Raw genomic sequence first — 19,468 nt, forward strand, 5'->3', positions numbered from 1 at the left:
ACTCATCGCGGCTCCGGACGCCCCCTCGGCCACTCACCTGCGGAGAACTGGCCTTGGGCCGACCCCAGGAGCGGCCAAGGGGAAAGAAGCAAGAGCGCCACAAAAGCGGGCAGCGCCGCCGCCGCCGTATCCATGTCGACTTTGGGAGAAGTTTCAAGCCGCTCTGCAAAGAGCTGCCGGGAGGCTCGCAGGGAAACCCACCGCTGAGGGGCCGGCCGGGCCTGGCGGGGTGAGCGCGGGGAGTGGACAGCCGCACGGCCGCACTTTTTCCTGCTCGGCGGGAGCCAAACTACCTCTGGGGCGCCCGCGTCGCCAGCGTCGCCGGCCGGCCGCGGCGGCTGCTCTCCATGCTCGGCGGAGGCTGCTCCTGTTAGTCAAGAGTTACTTTGCTCGGGGAGGGACGGGGGCGGAGCCGGGGGTGACGTCGCCCCGCGGGCTCCGGGCGCTTCTGAGGAATGCAGGCTCGGGCGCGGCGCCGCCGCCGCCTCCTACCGGAGAGACACGCGCCAGCCCCGGCCGCGCGCCCCGCGCTCCGCGCCGCCTTTGTTCGCCGCCCGAGCCCGGCCGCCCGCCGCCGCTCGCGGGTAGCTGGCGGGAAAGGGGACCCGCGCCGCTGGCTGCCCTGTTACAGAAACTGCAGTTTGAGAAGCGGGAGTTGGGTAAGCAGTGTGGCCGAGCCCCAGGGGGCGAGCGCAGAGACACCCCGTCGCCCACGCAGAGGCGTCTCGGGGTTCTGTCCCCAAGACGGAGGTCCCATGGAGCGGTGGCCGGCAAGAAGAAGGACGAGTGTAGAAGCCCCCAGAGGAAACACCCACCTGCATCGCAAACTCTGTTCCCTATTGATGTCATAAGGAATAAGACACCCCACCCCCGTAGAAAACTTATTGTTCCTTCCTCATGTAAAAATAAAACTTGAACCAAAATAAACGTTGAGTAACTTTTCAGTGTGAACAGCTGGCATGTCTTTTTTTCTGGTTTATCGTTTGCCGAATATTTGAATTTCCTCTCTGCTTCACTGACTTTGCTTGTACTTCTGAAACCTTCGGCCTCTTTGCACTTCTTCCCTCTGGAAGAACCTAAGAACTGCAAGGCTTATTATCCTTGCCTTTCACAGGGTCTGCTGGAGTGGGAAATGGTTTCTGTTTTGTTTTTAATAACTAAGAACTATTTAAGACGTTAAGTACTTCACGAAAGAACTTACTGCGGACAATGAAAACAGCAACGAATGATTTCGTACGCAGGAAAACAATGCTATATTATGACAGTAGAGTATTTTACAGTTTGCTGCTTCTTCAGCAGCTTGAAGTGGTTTCACCATATGCCACACTTACTTGCTTCTATGAAAAGACTGTATAGAGTATACTTTATTCATTTTTGTAAAATAGCAAATAAAATAGATGTGGTCACGATTGAAGAAACTATTTTTATTCAGAATTTTGATGTCATATATACAGTTCCTAGAACAATGGAATCTTGATTGACATCTGTCAGTTACTTAGACATCTTTAGCTTTTGTAAATACAGTGTGACGTTCAATTTAATATAACATTCACACAATTTTGCCAGGACACATATTCCTTTATTCAGATTAAATATATGCAATTAAAGACCCTCTGCAATTAAAGACCCCTTTCTTCCCAGGTGGTGCAGGGATAAAGAATCCTCTTTACAATGTAGGAGACTGGAGAGACACAGGTTCCAACCCTGTGTTGGGAAGAGTCCCGGAAGGAGGAAATGGCAACCTGTTCCAGTATTCTTACCTGAAAAATTCCATGGACAAAGAAGCCTGGCGGGCTACAGGGATTGCAGACTCAGACAGGACTAAGCACGCACGCTTCTCTCATCTCTTCTATTAAAGACCAAACTTATGATAGAGCTCATTTTATATACATATAAAGCAAGGAAAATATATCAGCAAGAAAAATACTTCTTTAAAAATTTGATAACGATAGATGCTTGATTAAACATAATTGGGCATTTTATTGCTATCTTCTTGTCACGTTGACCCTTGTCAATTCAATTCAGCATTAAGTTCATTCTTCTTTAGGGTGCAATGTATAATTTTTTAAGTCATCAACTTATAACTCCTAGCACATCAATGTTCCTATTACTTTGATTGAAGAATATTCCTGAATATTAGGTAACAAAAAACTGAAGGACATGCATTTTTCTTTTAAAGGACTTAGCAGAACTTTGTAAAACTTAGCAGCAATGTGTACAGGAAAAACAAATGTCCCAGCACCACCACCATCCTTATACTAATTAATCTCTTCTTCTATTCCTGAAAGAGAGATGAAGGAAGTTCATGACTTGATAGGTTTGTTTAAACACAGAGAAAGCTTGTTTAAAAATTGACATACAGTGCCAGGGCAAAGTGCACATAGTTCTAGCTTGCCCACTCCTTGAGTCAACTAATAGAGCATTCATCTCACTTTCTCCATCTTAGAAGTAATAACAATAACAGGTAATGTTTACAGAGTGCTTGTAATGTACTAGGCACTGGTTTAAGGCATATAATATTTCACTGAGACATTAAGATATACAAAGTCTACTTGAGTTCAGACAATAATCCTATGCATGCATGCATGCATGCTCAGTGCTCATTCATGTCCAACTCTTTTGGCCCCATGGACTGTATCCTGCCAGGCTCCTCTGCCCATGGAATTCTTCAGGCAAGAATACTGGACTGGGTTGCCATTTCCCACTCCAGGGGATCTTCTCGAACCAGATCTTGAGCCTGTGTCTTCTGTGTCTCCAACGTTGGCAGGTAAACTCTTTACCACTGGTGCCACTGAAACGAAACAAAGAGATTAAGTAATTTGTCCAGCAGTACATATATGAATAACAAGTGGGCAAGGGGAAACACAGACAGAGAAGGAAATCCTCAAATACAATCGGCAAACTAAGCAAGGATGCCTCTCACTAAAAATCAAAGAAATGCAATAAGACTTGTGGGCAAATAATCAGTACTTTTATCCTTAGCTGTCACTAATGCTGGCCACAATACCTAATGCTGGCTACAGTATATTGAAATGATTTGAGTAAAAGATATGTGTATCTTTCACACATTACTCAGCAAATATTGGGAATTTACTAGGTCTTTGTTCATTTGAAAGAATGGGTGAATAGAGCCATCAAACAACAGAAGTGTAAACTTGGTATAACGAGAAAAAAAAGATGGTCAACATGTTCAAAAACTAAAATGTTCATGTCTACTAGCTATTCTAAATAATCCAAAATATGGTAAATGTTATAGGCACAGATATTTATCATTTACAAAAGAGAAAACTGGAAATAATACAAAAGTGGTGGGCTTCCGTCATAGCTCATATGGTAAAGAATCTGCCTTAAAAATAAAAATAAAGAATCTGCCTGAATGCAGGAGACCGGAGACGGCAGCTCAGTTCCTGGGTTGGGAAGATCTGCTGGAGAAGGGATAGGCTACCCACTCCAATATTCTTGAGCTTCCCTGTGACTCAGCTAGTGAAAAGTATCCGCCTACAACACAGGAGACCTGGGTTTGATCCCTAGGTTGGGAACATTCCCTAGAGATGGGAAAGGCTACCCATTCCAGTATTCTGGCTTGGAGAATTCCGTCCATGGGGTCTCAAAGGGTCAGCCACGACAAAGTGACTTTTTCACCTTCACTTTCCCCAACCATAGGCAGATAAGTATTATCTGGATTGAATATTTCACGGCCTTTAGAAATGAAGCTTTTTTTTTTAAAGAGTAAGTTGCAAAGTGGTAAAATGTTTCTGATAAAATATTAAGTAAAAAAGATAAGAAGTCAATACAGATATATCTTCCATTTGGGGAGATGAAAACATTCTGGAGATGAATGGTGGCAATGGGTGCACAACAGTGGAAAAGTACAGAATGCCGTGGAACTGTGCACTTAATGGTTAAAGTGATCATTTTTATGTTATACATGTTTTACTCTGTGTAAATAATCAGAAGACAAAGTCAACATATACTGATTACAACTAATTGGGGCGGGGGGAATGGTTGAAAAAAAAAACCAAAAACTATAATGCTGATATAATTAGAAGTAAATGTAGAATAATGAAATTTTATGACTGTCCTTCCCTATTTTCCAATCCTTTTTGATATATGGTTTTAGCGTGTCCTTTTAAAGAGGACAGGTTTGCATTCTGATTGCAGATTTGCCACGGAATAACACTAATCATGAATTTAGATCTATACTTAGCAAATGTTTTCTGTAGAATCTCAGTTCTATCAAAATTTAGCAAGTATAATTGGAAAATAAGGATCTCCAGATCAAATAAGCTTGGAGAACTCTGGATTGAGCAAAGTTAAACAGATTCCTTTACTATAGCTATCTTTTCTCTCATAGAACTTTTCCATGGTTACCAGGATGGTATTGGGCAAGATGCATCTGTTAGAGGGAGGAAGAGAATACATTGTTTCTCAAAGTTTTGGATTATATAACTCTTTAAAAAAGAAGTGTTTCTCAGGACTAGGTTTCCAAGGAACAGAATTTGGGAAGCACTGCTTTAAGTACCTTTTAATGTCTGAGACTAATCAATCAGATTTTTCAGAGGACTGAATGAAATGTAGTATATTTTAATATACATAAATTGTTTAGGTATAAATTTATTTATAGCAATGGATATGAAGGGCCCAGATGATATTAAATGCTGAGTAAATGTTCTTTTCTTTCTCTTGTTCAATTTAAGGATTATGGACAAATCTATACCCAGAAGAAGCAATGTTTTATTTACCCAATGACAGATCACGAGTAACCCACAGTATTCACTGATAAGCAATTAGATAATATTCTGTTTGTTAATAACAGTTGATTGCTTATATGATTCTGTTTGTAATGCCTAGTCATAAGATCTCAACCTATCCTCACTCCAACCCTGTGAAGCAGGTAGAGCAGGTAACATTATTAATTTCACTTAACTGATAAGGAAAACCAAAGTTTAGAGGGATTAAAATACTTGGCCAGTTTGACACTGGTCAGTAGCAGAGCTGTCACACTGACCTGCATATTCTAATTCCAAATCTTATTTTCCCTCCACCCCCCTCCATGCCTATGTACCTAATTCTCATCTCTAAAAATGTTCATTTGAATCAGGTGCCAAAACTCTCAATACCAATTCATCAGGTAGAGCTTCTTAGGCTGCTGGATGAAAATGGGCTTCTATTTCCTCTTTGAATGGTGGTGGGGGGATGGGTGGGTACTAGAAACACTTCTTTACAGTCATAGCCTTGCATGGGTATGTATGCTATCAGTAGAGTCCTCCAGGAAGGGTGGGGAAGGGAATTTCTGACAATAAAGCCTTTCAAGAGAACAGAGACTTCCAGGGGGAAAAAAAAAGTGTCTGTTATGCCTTTGAAAGATATTGTTCTGGGTGAGTGTTGGAGACTATTGGGCAAAGCCCTGTGATCCCAGGATTAGTGCTGGGACCTAGCCAATTACTACTGAGGATCTTGACACCAGAGCATCCAGAAACAAATGGAATTGTGATTGCTATGTGCCTGTCTCTAAGGAAATTCTCCTCTCTGTATGTTCTTAGGTAATTTGGGATCAAATGGAAAGAAATGCACTGTACTCAAACCCAGAGTTATTTTCAAAGTCCCTTGAACCTTTTGAAATATCCATAACTGAGGATTAGTTCAGGAAACACTGCTCAAAATAGTGCATGCCCCAAAGGTTTTCGGAGAAGGCAATGGCAACCCATTTAACTGGGCGACTTCACTTTCACTTTTCACTTTCATTCATTGGAGAAGGAAACGGCAACCCACTCCATTGTTCTTTCCTGGAGAATCCCATGGATGGGGGAGTCTGGTGGGCTGCCGTCTATGGGGTCGCAGAGAGTCAGATACGACTGAAGTGACTTAGCAGCAGCAGCCAAAGGTTTTATCCAGGAAAGGAGAAAAAACAAATGCGAGCAGTTAGAGAGCTCAGTGTTGCCAATTTGGAAGAACAATTTGCCTACAGCTGGATATAATTAACAAGCATGGGTCAAAAAGGAAGTCAATCATACAAGTGTGAATTGGATTGAGGCGGAGGGATGGGGGGGATTTCCTGGTTCGATCCCTGGGTCAGGAAGATCCCTGAAGAAGGGCACAGCAACCCACTCCAGTATTCTTGCCTGGAGAAACTCACGGTCAGAGAAGCCAGGTGGGGTATAGTCCATGAAGTCGCATAAAAATCAGACACAACTGAGGAACTTAGCACACACAAAGAGGGATGGTACGGTGCCGGTCACTTCCAGAGCTGGTGTATTCTGACTTCAGTGTCTCTTCCCATTTTCAAAAAGCCTAGACTAAACGATGTTAATAAAAGATTGAACTCTGAGGGGAAAAATGTTTGGTCTTCTTGATACCCTATGTGTTTGATAAATTACCTTTTCTGGGATACTATATGGTGTCTTATTCACCCTTTATCTAGTGAGTAATTTCCATGCCAAAAAAAGTATTTGTTTTCCCCATGGCTCACTATAAGGAGAAAAAAAAGACATAAAGGGCACTAGCTGTATAGATTCTCTTTGAATCCTGTTTGAATTATTATGGTGTGAATGGACAAATTATCCTGGGGTATTTGTTTGTTTGCTTGTTTTTTACTTTAGTAAAATCCAGGAAAGAGGATAACTCTTCAAACTAATCAAATACATCCTGTATTCCATAATACATTTTGCAGGGTTAAAAGCTTATATGCAAAGTTGCAGTCTGGGGAGAATTAATACAGATGAATGAGAAATTCTTTAATGATCATGTTCTTTCCTTCCTCCCACTCACTTTGGAGGGGCGGGAGCTGGCTTCACATATGGAACCCTGTGGATCTTGCCATCTTTCGTCTCTGCTTATTCTGCTCTTGAGACAGAATGCAATAGAAATCTGAACACAAAATGTGGTGCTTCCAAAGTTCTGGAGATTTTTCTAATCCTCCAAATGTTCCCCAATAAAATCCTTCCTTTACACTGTTGGCACCGCCACTAAATTCATAATCAGGGGAAGCCTGACAAGAAAATGAACCACTGAAACCCACACACAAACATAGGGGCTCATTTTAGTGCCGAAGTCCTCTTTAACCAAAGCAAAGAATTCATTTTGTCATTTGCAAGCATTTATTAAGTGTGCAATGCAAAGAAATAGAGGAAAACAATAGAATGGAAAAGACTAGAGATCTCTCCAAGAAAATTAGAGACACCAAGGGAACATTTCATGCAAAGATGGGCCTGATAAAGGACAGAAATGGCATGGACTTAACAGAAGCAGAAGATATTAGGAAAAGGTGGCAAGAATACACACAAGAACTATACAAAAAAGATCTTCTTGACCCAGATAAATATGATGGTGTGATCACTCACCTAGAGCCAGACATCCTAGAATGCGAAGTCAAGTGGGCCTTAGGAAGCATCACTACGAACAAAGCTAGTGGAGATGATGGAATTCCAGTTGAGCTATTTCAAATCCTAAAAGATGATGCTGTGAAAGTGCTACACTCAATATGCCAGCAAATTTGGAAAACTCAGCAGTGGCCACAGGACAAGAAAAGGTCAGTTTTCATTCCAATCCCAAAGAAAGGCAATGTCAAAGGTACTACCGCACAACTGCACTCATCTTACACGCTAGTAAAGTAATGTTCAAAATCCTCCAAGCGAGGCTTCAATAGAACATGAACCATGAACATCCAGATGTACAAGCTGGATTTAGAAAAGGCAGAGGAACCAGAGATAAAATTTCCAACATCCACTGCATCATCGAAAAAGCATGGGAGTTCCAGAAAAACAACTACTTCTGCCTTATTGACTATGCCAAAGCCATTGACTGTGTGGATCACAACAAATTGTGGAAAATTCTTCAAGAGATTGGAATACCAGACCACCTGACCTGCCTCCTGAGAAAAATGTATGCAGGTCAAGAAACAACAGTTAGAACTGGACATGGAACAAAAAGACTAGTTCCAAATTGGGAAAGGAGTACATCAAGGCTGTATGTTGTCACTCTGCTTATTTAACTTATACACATAGTACATCATGTGAAATGCCAGGCTGGATGAAGCACAAGCTAGAATCAAGATTGTTGGTAGAAATGTCAATAACCTCAGATACGCAGACGACACCACTCTAATGGCAGAAAGTGAAGAAGAACTAAAGAGCCTCTTGATGAAAGTGAAAGAGGAAAGTGAAAAAGGTGGTTTAAAGCTCAACATTCAGGAAACTAAGATCATGGCATCCAGTCCCATCACTTCATAGCAAATAGGTGGGGAAGTAATGCAAACAGTGACAGACTTTGCTTTTTTGGGCTCCAAAATCACTGCAGATGGTGACTTCAGCCATGAAATTAAATGACACTTGCTCCTTGGAAGAAAAGTTATGACCAATCTAGACAGCACATTAAAAAGCAGAGACATTACTTTGCCAACAAAAGTCTATCTAGTCAAAGCTATAGTTTTTCCAGGAATCATGTATGGATGTGAGAGTTGGGCTATAAAGAAAGCTGATGCCAAAGAATTGATGCTTTTGAATTGTGGTGTTGGAGAATACTCTTGAGAGTCCCTTGGACTACAAGGAGATCCAACCAGTCAATCCTAAAGGAAATCAGTTCTGAGTGTTCATTGGAAGGACTAATGCTGAAGCTGAAACTCCAATACTTTGGCCACCTCATGAGACGAGTTGACTCACTGGAAAAGACTCTGATGCTGGGAAGGATTGGGGGCGGGAGGAGAAGGGGACGACAGAGAATGAGATGGCTGGATGGCATCACCGACTCGATGGACATGAGTTTGAGAGCTATCTGGGAGTTGATGATGGACAGGGAAGCCTGGCGTGCTGCAGTCCATGGGATCACAAAGAGTCAGACAAAACTGAGTGACTGAATTGAACTGTACAACACAGTGCTGGTTACTCTGCAGGGATACAGAAGAATTAGCCATTTACATTTGAGGTTAACAAATCAAAAAAAGAGAGAGGGGGAGAAAAAGCCATATGTGTGTGTGGATGTGTGTGTGTAATACATAATAAATTCAAAATGTGAAGAAACAGAAAGCAAAGTATTAGGTCCTGATGAAGTGCAGTTGGAGAGAAAAGCTTTCAGGGATGACCAGTTTTAACCTATATTTGAAGAAAGTGATAGTTGTAACTGGCAAGGGAAAAAAAGGCATGAGATATAAACTACTATTTTGTGCTTGAACTTCCTTGAACAGGTTTTCTGTGAAGTAGTTTGCTAAAATGTGCCTCTCACTAACTACAATACCTGTCTATCCTGGAAATAAGTTCTCATTTCATTGTTGAATGTTTTCAAATCACCTGAGAAGACTTGTTGGAAGACATATAAAATAACTTTATGTCATAAGATCCATTTATATGCTTCTAAATCTTCACAACTGCCTAAATTAAATAAATGCAGAGAAGAGTTCATTAATAGGCATGCAAACACAGTGGAGTATTAAAATCACATGTAATTTCTTTGGGGCCATGATAAAATAGTCAATTAGCTCTTTACTTGTTGACAAATACTGTTTGTATAAAGTAACGGTCCACTCAACTCAGCAGAAAGTCAAAATATGACAAACTACAATTGTTTGGGGAAAGAATCAGAGGCTGAGTTGATCAAAGCCTAGTTTTATTTCAGTTTCTGGTGGGAATGTGCATAAAACAAAACCCAAGTCTCCTTGCAGGCAGTTTCTTTACCTTCTGAGCTGCCAGTGAAGCCCCAGAAATAATGAAAGTGAAAGTGAAAATCACTCAGTCGTATCCGACTCTTTGGAACCCATGGACTACACTGTCCATGGAATTCTCCAGGCCAGAATACTGAAGTGGGTAGCCATTCCTTCTCCAGGGTATCTTCCCAACCCAGAGATGGAACCCATGTCTCCTGTATTGCAGGTGGATTCTTTATTAACTGAGCTACTAGGAAAGCCCCGAGAAATAATAATATTAGCTAATTAAAGAAACATTTTGTGTGAGTTCATTAGTGGAATAATGACAACTCACTCCCCTCCCAAAAAATCCCTGGATCCTGTGAATACGTGAAGACATTCCCTTACATAGCCAAAAGTGAAGTCACTGAGTCGTGTCTGACTCTTTGTGGCCCCATGGAGTGTAGTCTACCAGGCTACTGCATCCATGGGATTTTCCAGGCAAGAATACTGAAGTGGGTTGCCATTGCCTTCTCCAGGAGATCTTCTTGACCCAGGGATTGAACCCGAGTCTCACACATTGTAGGCAGACACTTTACCTTCTGAGCCACTAGGAAGTCCTACATAGCCAAAGAGATGTTATAGATGTGATTAAGTTAAGGATCTTGAGATGGCAATATTATCCTGGAATATCTTTGTGTGTGTGTTAGTCATTCAGTCTTGCCAAACTCTTTGTGATCTCTTGGACTGTATCATGCCAGTCTCCTCTGTTCAACGGATTCTCTACGCAAGAATACAGGAGTGGGTTGCCATTTCCTACTCCAGGGGATCTTCTCTATCCAGGGTTCGAACCAGGGTCTTCTGCATTGCGGGGGGATTCTGAGACACCAGGGAAGCCCAGAATATCTGGATAGGCTCAAAGTAATTCACAGGATCCTTATAAAACAGAAAAAGTAAAGTAAGAGAGAGAGATGGAGAAATGGAAGCAGAGATGAGACAGGAGAGAAAATGCTACATTCCTATATTTGAGAACAGAGAAGGGACCAGGAACCAAAGAAAGCAAATAGTTTCCAGAAGCTGGGAAAGTCAAATGAATGGATTCTCATCTAGAGCCTCCACATGGGAGGCAGCCCTACTGATGCCTTCATTTTAGTCTACTCAAGTCCACTTCTCTGACCTTCAGAACTATAAGATAACAAATTCGTATAATTTTTAGCTACTCAGTTCAGTTCAGTTGCTCAGTCGTGACTGACTCTTTGAGAACCCATGAGTCACAGCACGCCAGGCCTCCCTGTCCATCACCAACTCCCGGAATTCACTCAAACTCATGTCCATTGAGTTGGTGATGCCATCCAGCCATCTCATCCTCTGTCATCCCCTTCTCCTCCCGCCCCCAATCCCTCCCAGCATCAGAGTCCTTTTCAGTGAGTCAACTCTTCGCATGAGGTAGCCAAAGTATTGGAGTTTCAGCTTTAGCATCAGTCCTTCAAATGAATACCCAGGAAAGATCTCCTTTAGAATGGACTGGTTGGATCTCCTTGCAGTATAAGGGACTCTCAGGAGTCTTCTCCCGCACCACAGTTCAAAAGCATCAATTCTTTAGCGATCAGCTTTCTTCACAATCCAACTCTCACATCCATACATGACCACGGGAAAAACCATAACCTTGACTAGACGGACCTTTGTTGGCAAAGTAATGTCTCTGCTTTTAAATATGCTATCTAGGTTGGTCATAACTTTCCTTCCAAGGAGTAAGCATCTTTTAATTTCATGGCTGCAATCAGCATCCACAGTGATTTTGGAGCCCCCAAAATAAAGTATGACACTGTTTCCACTGTTTCCCCAACTATTTCCCATGAAGTGATGGGACCAGATGCCATGATCTTCGTTTTCTGAATGTTGAGCTTCAAGCAAACATTTTCACTCTCCTCTTTCACTTTCCTCAAGAGGCTTTTTAGTTCCTCTTCACTTTCTGCCATAAGGGTGGTGTCATCTGCATATCTGAGGTTATTGATATTTCTCCTAGCAATCTTGATTCCAGCTTGTGCTTCTTCCAGCCCAACGTTCCTCATGATGTACTCTGCATATAAGTTAAATAAGCAGGGTGACAATATATAACCTTGACGTACTCCTTTTCCTATTTGGAACCAGTCTGTTGTTCCATGTTCAGTTCTAACTGTTGCTTCCTGACCTGCATACAGGATTCTCAAGAGGCAGGTCAGGTGGTCTGGTATTCCCATCTCTTTCAGAATTTTCCACAGCTTATTGTGATCCACACAGTCAAAGGCTTTGGCATAGTCAATGAAGCAGAAACAGAAGCAGAAGGTATTAAGGTGGCAAGAATACACAGAAGAACTGTACAAAAAAGATCTTCATGACCAAGATAATCACGATGGCGTGATCACTCACCTAGAGCCAGACATCTTGGAATGTGAAGTCAAGTGGGCCTTAGAAAGCATCACTATGAACAAAGCTAGTGGAGGTGATGGAATTCCAGTGGAGCTATTTCAAATCCTGAAAGATGATGCTGTGAAAGTGCTGCACTCGATATGCCAGCAAATTTGGAATACTCAGCAGTGGCCACAGGACTGGAAAATGTCAGTCTTCATTCCAATCCCAAAGAAAGGCGATGCCAAAGAATGCTCAAACTACCACACAATTGCACTCATCTCACACACTAGTAAAGTCATGCTCAAAATTCTCCAAGCCAGGCTTCAGCAATATGTAAACCGTGATCTTCCAGATGTTCAAGCAGGTTTTAGAAAAGGCAGAGGCACCTGAGATCAAATTGGCAACATTCACTGGATCATGGAGAAAGCAAGAGAGTTCCAGAAAAACATCTATTTCTATTTCATTGACTATGCCAAAGCCTTTTACCTAGTAAGTTTGTAATAATTTGTTGTAGCATGACTCAGTTCAGTTAAGTTCAGTAGCTCTGTCGTGTCTGACTCTTTGCAATCCCATGGACTGCAGAACGCCAGGCTTCCCTGTCCGTCACCAACTCCCAAAGCTAGCTCAAACTCATGTCCATCGAGTCAGTGATGCCATCCAACCATCTCATCCTCTGTTGTCCTCTTCTCCTCCTGCTTTCAATCTTTCCCAGCATCAGGGTCTTTTCCAGTGAGTCAGTTCTTCACATCAGGTGTCTGAAATATTGGAGCTTCAGCTTCAGCATCAGTCCTTCCAATGAATATTCAGGACTGATTTCCTTTAGGATTGACTGGTTGGATCTCCTTGCAGTCCAAGGGACTCTCAAGAGTCTTCTCCAACACCACAGTTCAAAAACGTCAATTATTTGGCCCTCAGATTTCTTTATGGTTCAACTTTCACATTCATACATGACCACTGGAAAAACCATGGCTTTGACTAGACAGACCTTTGTCAGTAAATTAATGTCTCTGCTTTTTAATATGCTGTCTAGGTTGGTCATAACTTTTCTTCCTAGGAGCAAGCGCCTTTTAATGTCATGGCTGCAGTCTCCATCTGCAGTGATTTTGGAGCCCAAGAAAAAATCTGTGTCTGTTTCCATTATTTCCCCATCTAGTTGTTGTGAAGTGATGGGACCAGATGCCATGATCTTCATTTTTTGAATACTGAGTTTTAAGCCAACTTTTTCACTTTTCTCTTTCACTTTCATCAAGAGGCTCTTTAGTTCCTCTTCCCTTTCTGCCCTAAGGGTGGTATCATCTGCATATCTGAGGTTACTGATATTTTTCCCAGCAATCTTGATTCCAGCTTGTGCTTCATCCAGCCCAGCTTTTCACATGATGTACCCTGCATATCAGTTAAATAAGCAAGGTGATAATACACAGCCTTGACGTACTCTTTTCCCAACATGAAACCAATCCATCGTTCCACAGTTCCAGTTCTAACAGTTACTTCTTGATCTGCATACAGATTTCTCAGTGTGGATGGAAAACATGTTCAAGCTGGTTTTAGAAAAGGCAGAGGAACCAGAGATCAAATTACAACATCCGCTGGATCATCGAAAAAGCAAGAGAGTTCCAGAAAAACATCTATTTCTGCTTTATTGACTATGCCAAAGCCTTTGACTGTGTGGATCACAATAAACTGTGGAACATTCTGAAAGAGATGGGAATACCAGACCATCTGACCTGCCTCTTGAGAATCTTCTATGCAGGTCAGGAAGCAACAGTTAGAACTGAACATGCAACAACAGACTGGTTCCAAATAGGAAAAGGAGTACGTCAAGGTTATATATTGTCACCCTGCTTATTTAACTTATGTGCAGGGTACATCATGAGGAATGCTGGGCTGGAAGAAGCACAAGCTGGAATCAAGATTGCCAGGAGAAATATCAATAACCTCAGATATGCAGATGACACCACCCTTATGGCAGAAAGTGAAGAAGAACTAAAGAGCCTCTTGATGAAAGTGAAAGAAGAGAGTGAAAAAGTTGGCTTAAAGCTCAGCATTCAGAAAAGCAAGATCATGGCATCTGGTCCTATCACTTCATGGCAAATAGATGGGGAAGCAGGCAAAACAGTGGCTGACTTTGTTTTTATGGGCTTCTAAATCACTGCAGATGCTGATTGCAGCCATGAAATTAAAAGATGCTTACTCCTTGGAAGGAAAGTTATGACCAACCTAGATAGTATACTAAAAAGAAGAGACGTTACGTTGCCAACAAAGGTCCATCTAGTCAAGGCTATGTTTTTTCCCGTGGTCATGTATGGATGTGAGAGTTGGACTGTGAAGAAAGCTGATTGCCAAAGAATTGATGCTTTTGAACTGTGGTGTTGGAGAAGACTCTTGAGAATCCCTTGGACAGCAAGGAGATCCAACCAGTCCATTCTAGAGGAGATCAGTCCTGGGTATTCACTGGAAAGACTGATGCTAAAGCTGAAATCCAATACTTTGGCCACCTCATGCAAAGAGTTGACTAATTGGAAAGGACTCTGATGCTGGGGGGTATTGGGGGCAGGAGGAGAAGGGGACGACAGAGGATGAGATGGCTGGATGACATCACCAACTCAATGGACATGAGTTTGAGTGAACTCCGGGAGTTGGTGATGGACAGGGAGGCCTGGCCTGTTGCGATTCGTGGGATCACAAAGAGTCCGACACGACTGAGCGACTGAACTGAACTGAACTGATCCCAATTGATCCTTTTAAGTTATTATGCCCGTGGTACAAACTCAAATAAAAAATAAAAAACTGATGCTCAAGTATATCAAGCATTTGTTTAAGTGAGTGGTAAGTTAAAGCACATATCCAGGCACTCTGGCCCAAGCCATTTCAAAGCATTTGTTTTGACTGCAGTGAGTTCTCCTCACACCTGTCAGAATGCCTTTTATCACAAAGACAAGAAATTGGGCTTCCCTTGTGGCTCAGTGGTAAAGTGTCCACCTGCCAATGGAGGGAATATAGATTCAATCCCCAGTTTGGGAAAATCCACATGCCACTGAGCCACTAAGCCCCTAAGCCCATGCACCACAAGTACTGAATCTCCTGAACCCTAGAACTCGTGCTCCAAAGAGAAAGCACTGCAATGAGAAGCCTGCACACTGCAACTAGAGAGGAGCCCCTGCTCTCTGAAACTAGAGAAAAGTCCAAGCAGCAGCGAAGACCCAGCACAGCCAAAAATGAATAAATAATAAAAATAAAATTTTAAAAATGACAGGAAATTACAAATGTCAGCGAGGATGTTAAGAAAAGGGAACCCTTATATACTGTTTGTGGAAATGTAAATGGTGCAACCACTATAGAGAATAATGGCAGTTTCTCCAAAAAATCAGAAATAGAACTACCATACAATCCAGCAAATCCACTCCTGGATATTTTTCTAAAGAAATCAAAAACTTTAATTCAAAAAGATATTGAATTCCATGCTCATTGTAGCATTATTTACAGTAACCAAGATATGGAAGCGCCTAGGTGGGCATCAACAGTTGAAATCAATAAAGAAGATGCAATATATATATATATATACACACACAATGGAATATTAAATACAATGGAATATTCTGTTCAGTTCAGTTCAGTAGTCGCTCAGTCGTGTCCAACTCTTTGCGACCCCATGAATCACAGCACGCCAGGCCTCCCTGTCCATCACCAACTTTCGAAGTTCACTCAAACTCATGTCCATCAAGTCGGTGATGCCATCCAGCCATCTTGTTCTCTGTCCTCCCCTTCTCCTCCTGCCCCCTCCGCCATAAAAAGAATGAAATCCTGCCTTCTGTGATGACATGGGTAAACATAGGTGATGTTATGCTAAGTGAGCTAAGTCAGACAAAGAAAGACAAATACTATATGATTTGACTTTTATGTGTAGAGTCTAAAAAAACAAAACAAATGAACAAACAACAAAACATAAGCAATCTCATAGCTATAGAGAACAAACAGGTAGTTACCAGAAAAGACAGGCATGTAGGATGAGAGAAATTAAGAGGTAAAAACTTCTAGTTACAAAATAAATGAATCATGGGATGAAATATATAGCATGGGGAATATAGTCAATAATAATGTCATATCTTTATATGGTGACAGATGGTAACTAGTATTGTCACGGTGATCATTTTGAAATGTATAGAAACATTAAATCACACTCCATTGTGCACTAGGAAATGACATAGTGTTGTAGATCAATTACACTTCAAAACAAACAAACTCATAGAAAAAGAGATCATACTTTGATTACAAGAGGAGGATCACAGAGAGTTGGATGAAGGTGGTCAAAAGGTACAAACTTCTAGATATAAGATAAGTAAATACTAGGGACGGAGAAGGCAATGGCAAGCCACTCCAGTACTCTTGCCTAGAAAATCCCATGGACAGAGGAGCCTGGTGGGCTACAGTCCATGGTGTCGCTACTAGTCGGACAAGACTGAGCAACTTCACTTTCACTTTTCACTTTCACACGTTGGAGAAGGAAATGGCAACCCACTCCATTGTTCTTGCCTGGAGAATCCCAGGGATGGCGGAGCCTAGTGGGCTGCCGTCCATGGGGTCGCACAGAGTCGGACACGACTGAAGTGACTTAGCAGCAAATACTAGGGATGGAATATGCAACACGATTAATATAATTCACACTGCTGTAAGTTACATATAAAAGTAATTAAGAGAGTGACTCCTGAGTTCTCATCACAAGGAAGAAATATTTTTCTTTCTTTTATTTGTATCTATATGAGGTGATGTTCAGTTCAGTCGCTCAGTCATGTCTGACTCTTTGTGACCCCGTGAACTGCAGCACGCCAGGCGTCCCTGTCCATCACCAACTTCTGGAGTTCACTCAACCTCATGTCCATCGAGTCGGTGATGCCATCCAACCATCTCATTCTCTGTCGTCCCCTTCTCCTCCTGCCCTCAATCTTTCCCAGCATCAGGGTCTTTTCAAATGAATCAGCTCTTCGCATGAGGTGGCCAAAGTATTGGAGTTTCAGCTTTAGCATCAGTCCTTCCAATGAATATTCAGGACTGATCCCCTTTAGGATGAACTGGTTGGATCTCCTTGCAGTCCAAGGGACTCTCAAGAGTCTTCTCCAACACCATGGATGTTTACTAAACTTATTGTGGTAATCCTATGACATATATAACTCAAATCATTATACTGTGCACCTTAAATTTATACAATTCTATGTGTCAGTTATATTAAATAAAACTGGAAAAAATAAAATAAACTTCCTCCAAATTTAAAAAACCTTCTGATTTGGAATGACAAAAATATATTGAATTACCACAGAAAGGTTCACTTGTGATAGAAATTGTATAAAATTTTAAAAATATACTTGTAATTTTCTGTATTTACAATGAATACACTTGTTAACCTGCTCCAAATCACTTACTGTAAATGCTAGCAATCACATTCTTTTTTGGTATAACTATATTCTTCAGTCAGAGGAGCACATAAACTAGGAAACAGCCTTTATCATAGTTGTCTTGAAGATTAACCATCATTTACATTTGGTATATTTCCTGTGGTAACTTTCACTGTCCTGTCTTCTATGGATTATAAACTATTGAAAGGGCTGAAACTATATATCCTCTATTTTCTACAAGCCCCACAGACCATGACACCATATGAATGAATCTTTTTTGATATGAATAAATTGGTCATTAATTCTAGGGATCATCGCCTACTTAGAAATCAAATTTTTGCTTCATTGCTGCATAGGCTGTCACTCTAATTTAGTGGAAGTCAAACAATACACACATCAACAGTGACTGGGTGTTGTTTATCATTTTATCTCCACCCATGAAATAATTAATCACATAGTTGTTCAATTAATGACAGTTGAGGGAAAAATGAATGGATGGATGGAGTTGAGGAATGGATGAACGAAAAGACCCTTCAAGGTCAAATAGCTTTATAGCCTGGCAGGAAAGATGTAGAATTCTGAGATAATGAGAGAACAAACCCCTGGAGAGAAGGTTTGAGAACAACAAAATGGAGTAAGAAAATCTTAACTCCTACAGACATTGGAGTTTGAAAGTATTATTCTGATGCAAGATATTGAAGCCCATTTTTCCCCTTTATTTCATTTCTAATACATTTTTTATAATTACAATATTGATCAAGAATGAAGACTTAATTAATTTACTTCTTTTTAATGGTAACCCACTCCAGTATTCTTGCCTGGAGAATCCCATGGATGGAGAAGCCTGGTAGGCTACAGTCCACGGGGTCACAAAGAGTCAGACATGACTGAGCGACTGAATGGAACGGAATGTTCTTTCTACTACTGAAATATTTTCTTTTACTCATAATAAACAGGTATCAATATCACTTACTTGCACCAAAGATATTGAAGTTTTAGGTTTACAACTCATCGTATGATACTCAAAGCTCAGTTACTATTGCAGCAATGAGAGCTGTTATTCTAAACCCAAGGTGTCCTGGGTAAAGTGAGATTGCCCTCTAAAAAATTTGGTGTGCACTAAGTTGCTTCAGTCGTGTCTGACTGTGTGTGACCCTATGGTCTGTACCCCACCAGGCTCCTCTGTCCATGGAATTCTCCAGGCAAGAATACTGGAGTGGGGTGTCATGCCCTCCTCCAGAGGATCTTCCCCACTGAGGGACTGAACTCGTGTCTCTTATGTCTCTTGCACTGTCAGGCGGATTCTTTACCACTAGCACCACATGGGAAGCTTAGAGCTGTTTACTTCATCTTAGACCTGAGTGTTTGAGAATTTCCCCCTTTCTAGATAGCTTCAAGAAGGGAAAGCTAAGTTGATAACCTTGTATTCAGAATGTTGTCTTTCCATTGTAAAATACCTCAGTAAATAAATTGCAATCAGGTTGACAGCATAGGACCTGGTTACTGGCTTACACCCTTAAATAGGGTGGTGTGAATCAGACACCTCTCCTGCAAGTCTGTCCCACACAACTTGATTATTTTCTTCATTTATTTAATAAATATTCACTGTGTGCGTTACAGTGCTGGGTACAATTCTGCTTAAGCAAAGGGGGCAAAGTAGGCAAATATCTCTGTGTTTATATTCTAGCAGAGGGAGATGGATGATTAACAAGCAAAACTATAGATGGCCAAGCAATAACTGCCATCATTACAATTTATATTGTAATCTCTCAAAAATATCACAAAATAAATAATTTTATTGTATTTTGCATTTGAAACCAAGATTGGGTTCAATTCATTTTGGTAATAGTGTTACTGAAATTAAAACTTTGACTCAGTATAAGAAAAAATTGTCTGATAGATAAAAAATGTTTTCTTTGAAATTTGTCTACTTATATTTTATAAATAATTGTGTAACTCTCTGGGTTTCCTTTTTTATTTTGGATGCTGGGAAACTCTGCTAAATTCGTGGTCTTTATTGAACAGTTATGTACATTTTACTGGTCTTCGTTGTTATAAACTCAATTTTCAGTGGTAT

The 19,468-nt window shown here is 41.2% G+C and overlaps 1 protein-coding gene across 2 annotated transcripts in view; it reads right to left on the reverse strand.

Moving 5' to 3' along the window:
- The window catches only part of PTPRK (protein tyrosine phosphatase receptor type K), a 643,642-nt gene extending 643,286 nt beyond the window's left edge, over nt 1–356 (reverse strand). For both annotated transcript variants that reach the window (XM_055433578.2, XM_055433577.2), the window contains exon 1: nt 38–356. In XM_055433578.2, coding sequence (XP_055289553.2) covers nt 38–134 — 97 coding nt within the window. In that variant the 5' untranslated portion in view covers nt 135–356. The remainder of the gene's footprint in view (nt 1–37) is intronic.
- Between the last annotated feature and the right edge of the window lie 19,112 nt (nt 357–19,468).

This window comes from Moschus berezovskii, chromosome 10 (genome assembly GCF_049115385.1).
Source record: "Moschus berezovskii isolate FMDL1 chromosome 10, NW_MosBer_1.0, whole genome shotgun sequence".
NCBI lineage: Eukaryota > Metazoa > Chordata > Mammalia > Artiodactyla > Moschidae > Moschus > Moschus berezovskii.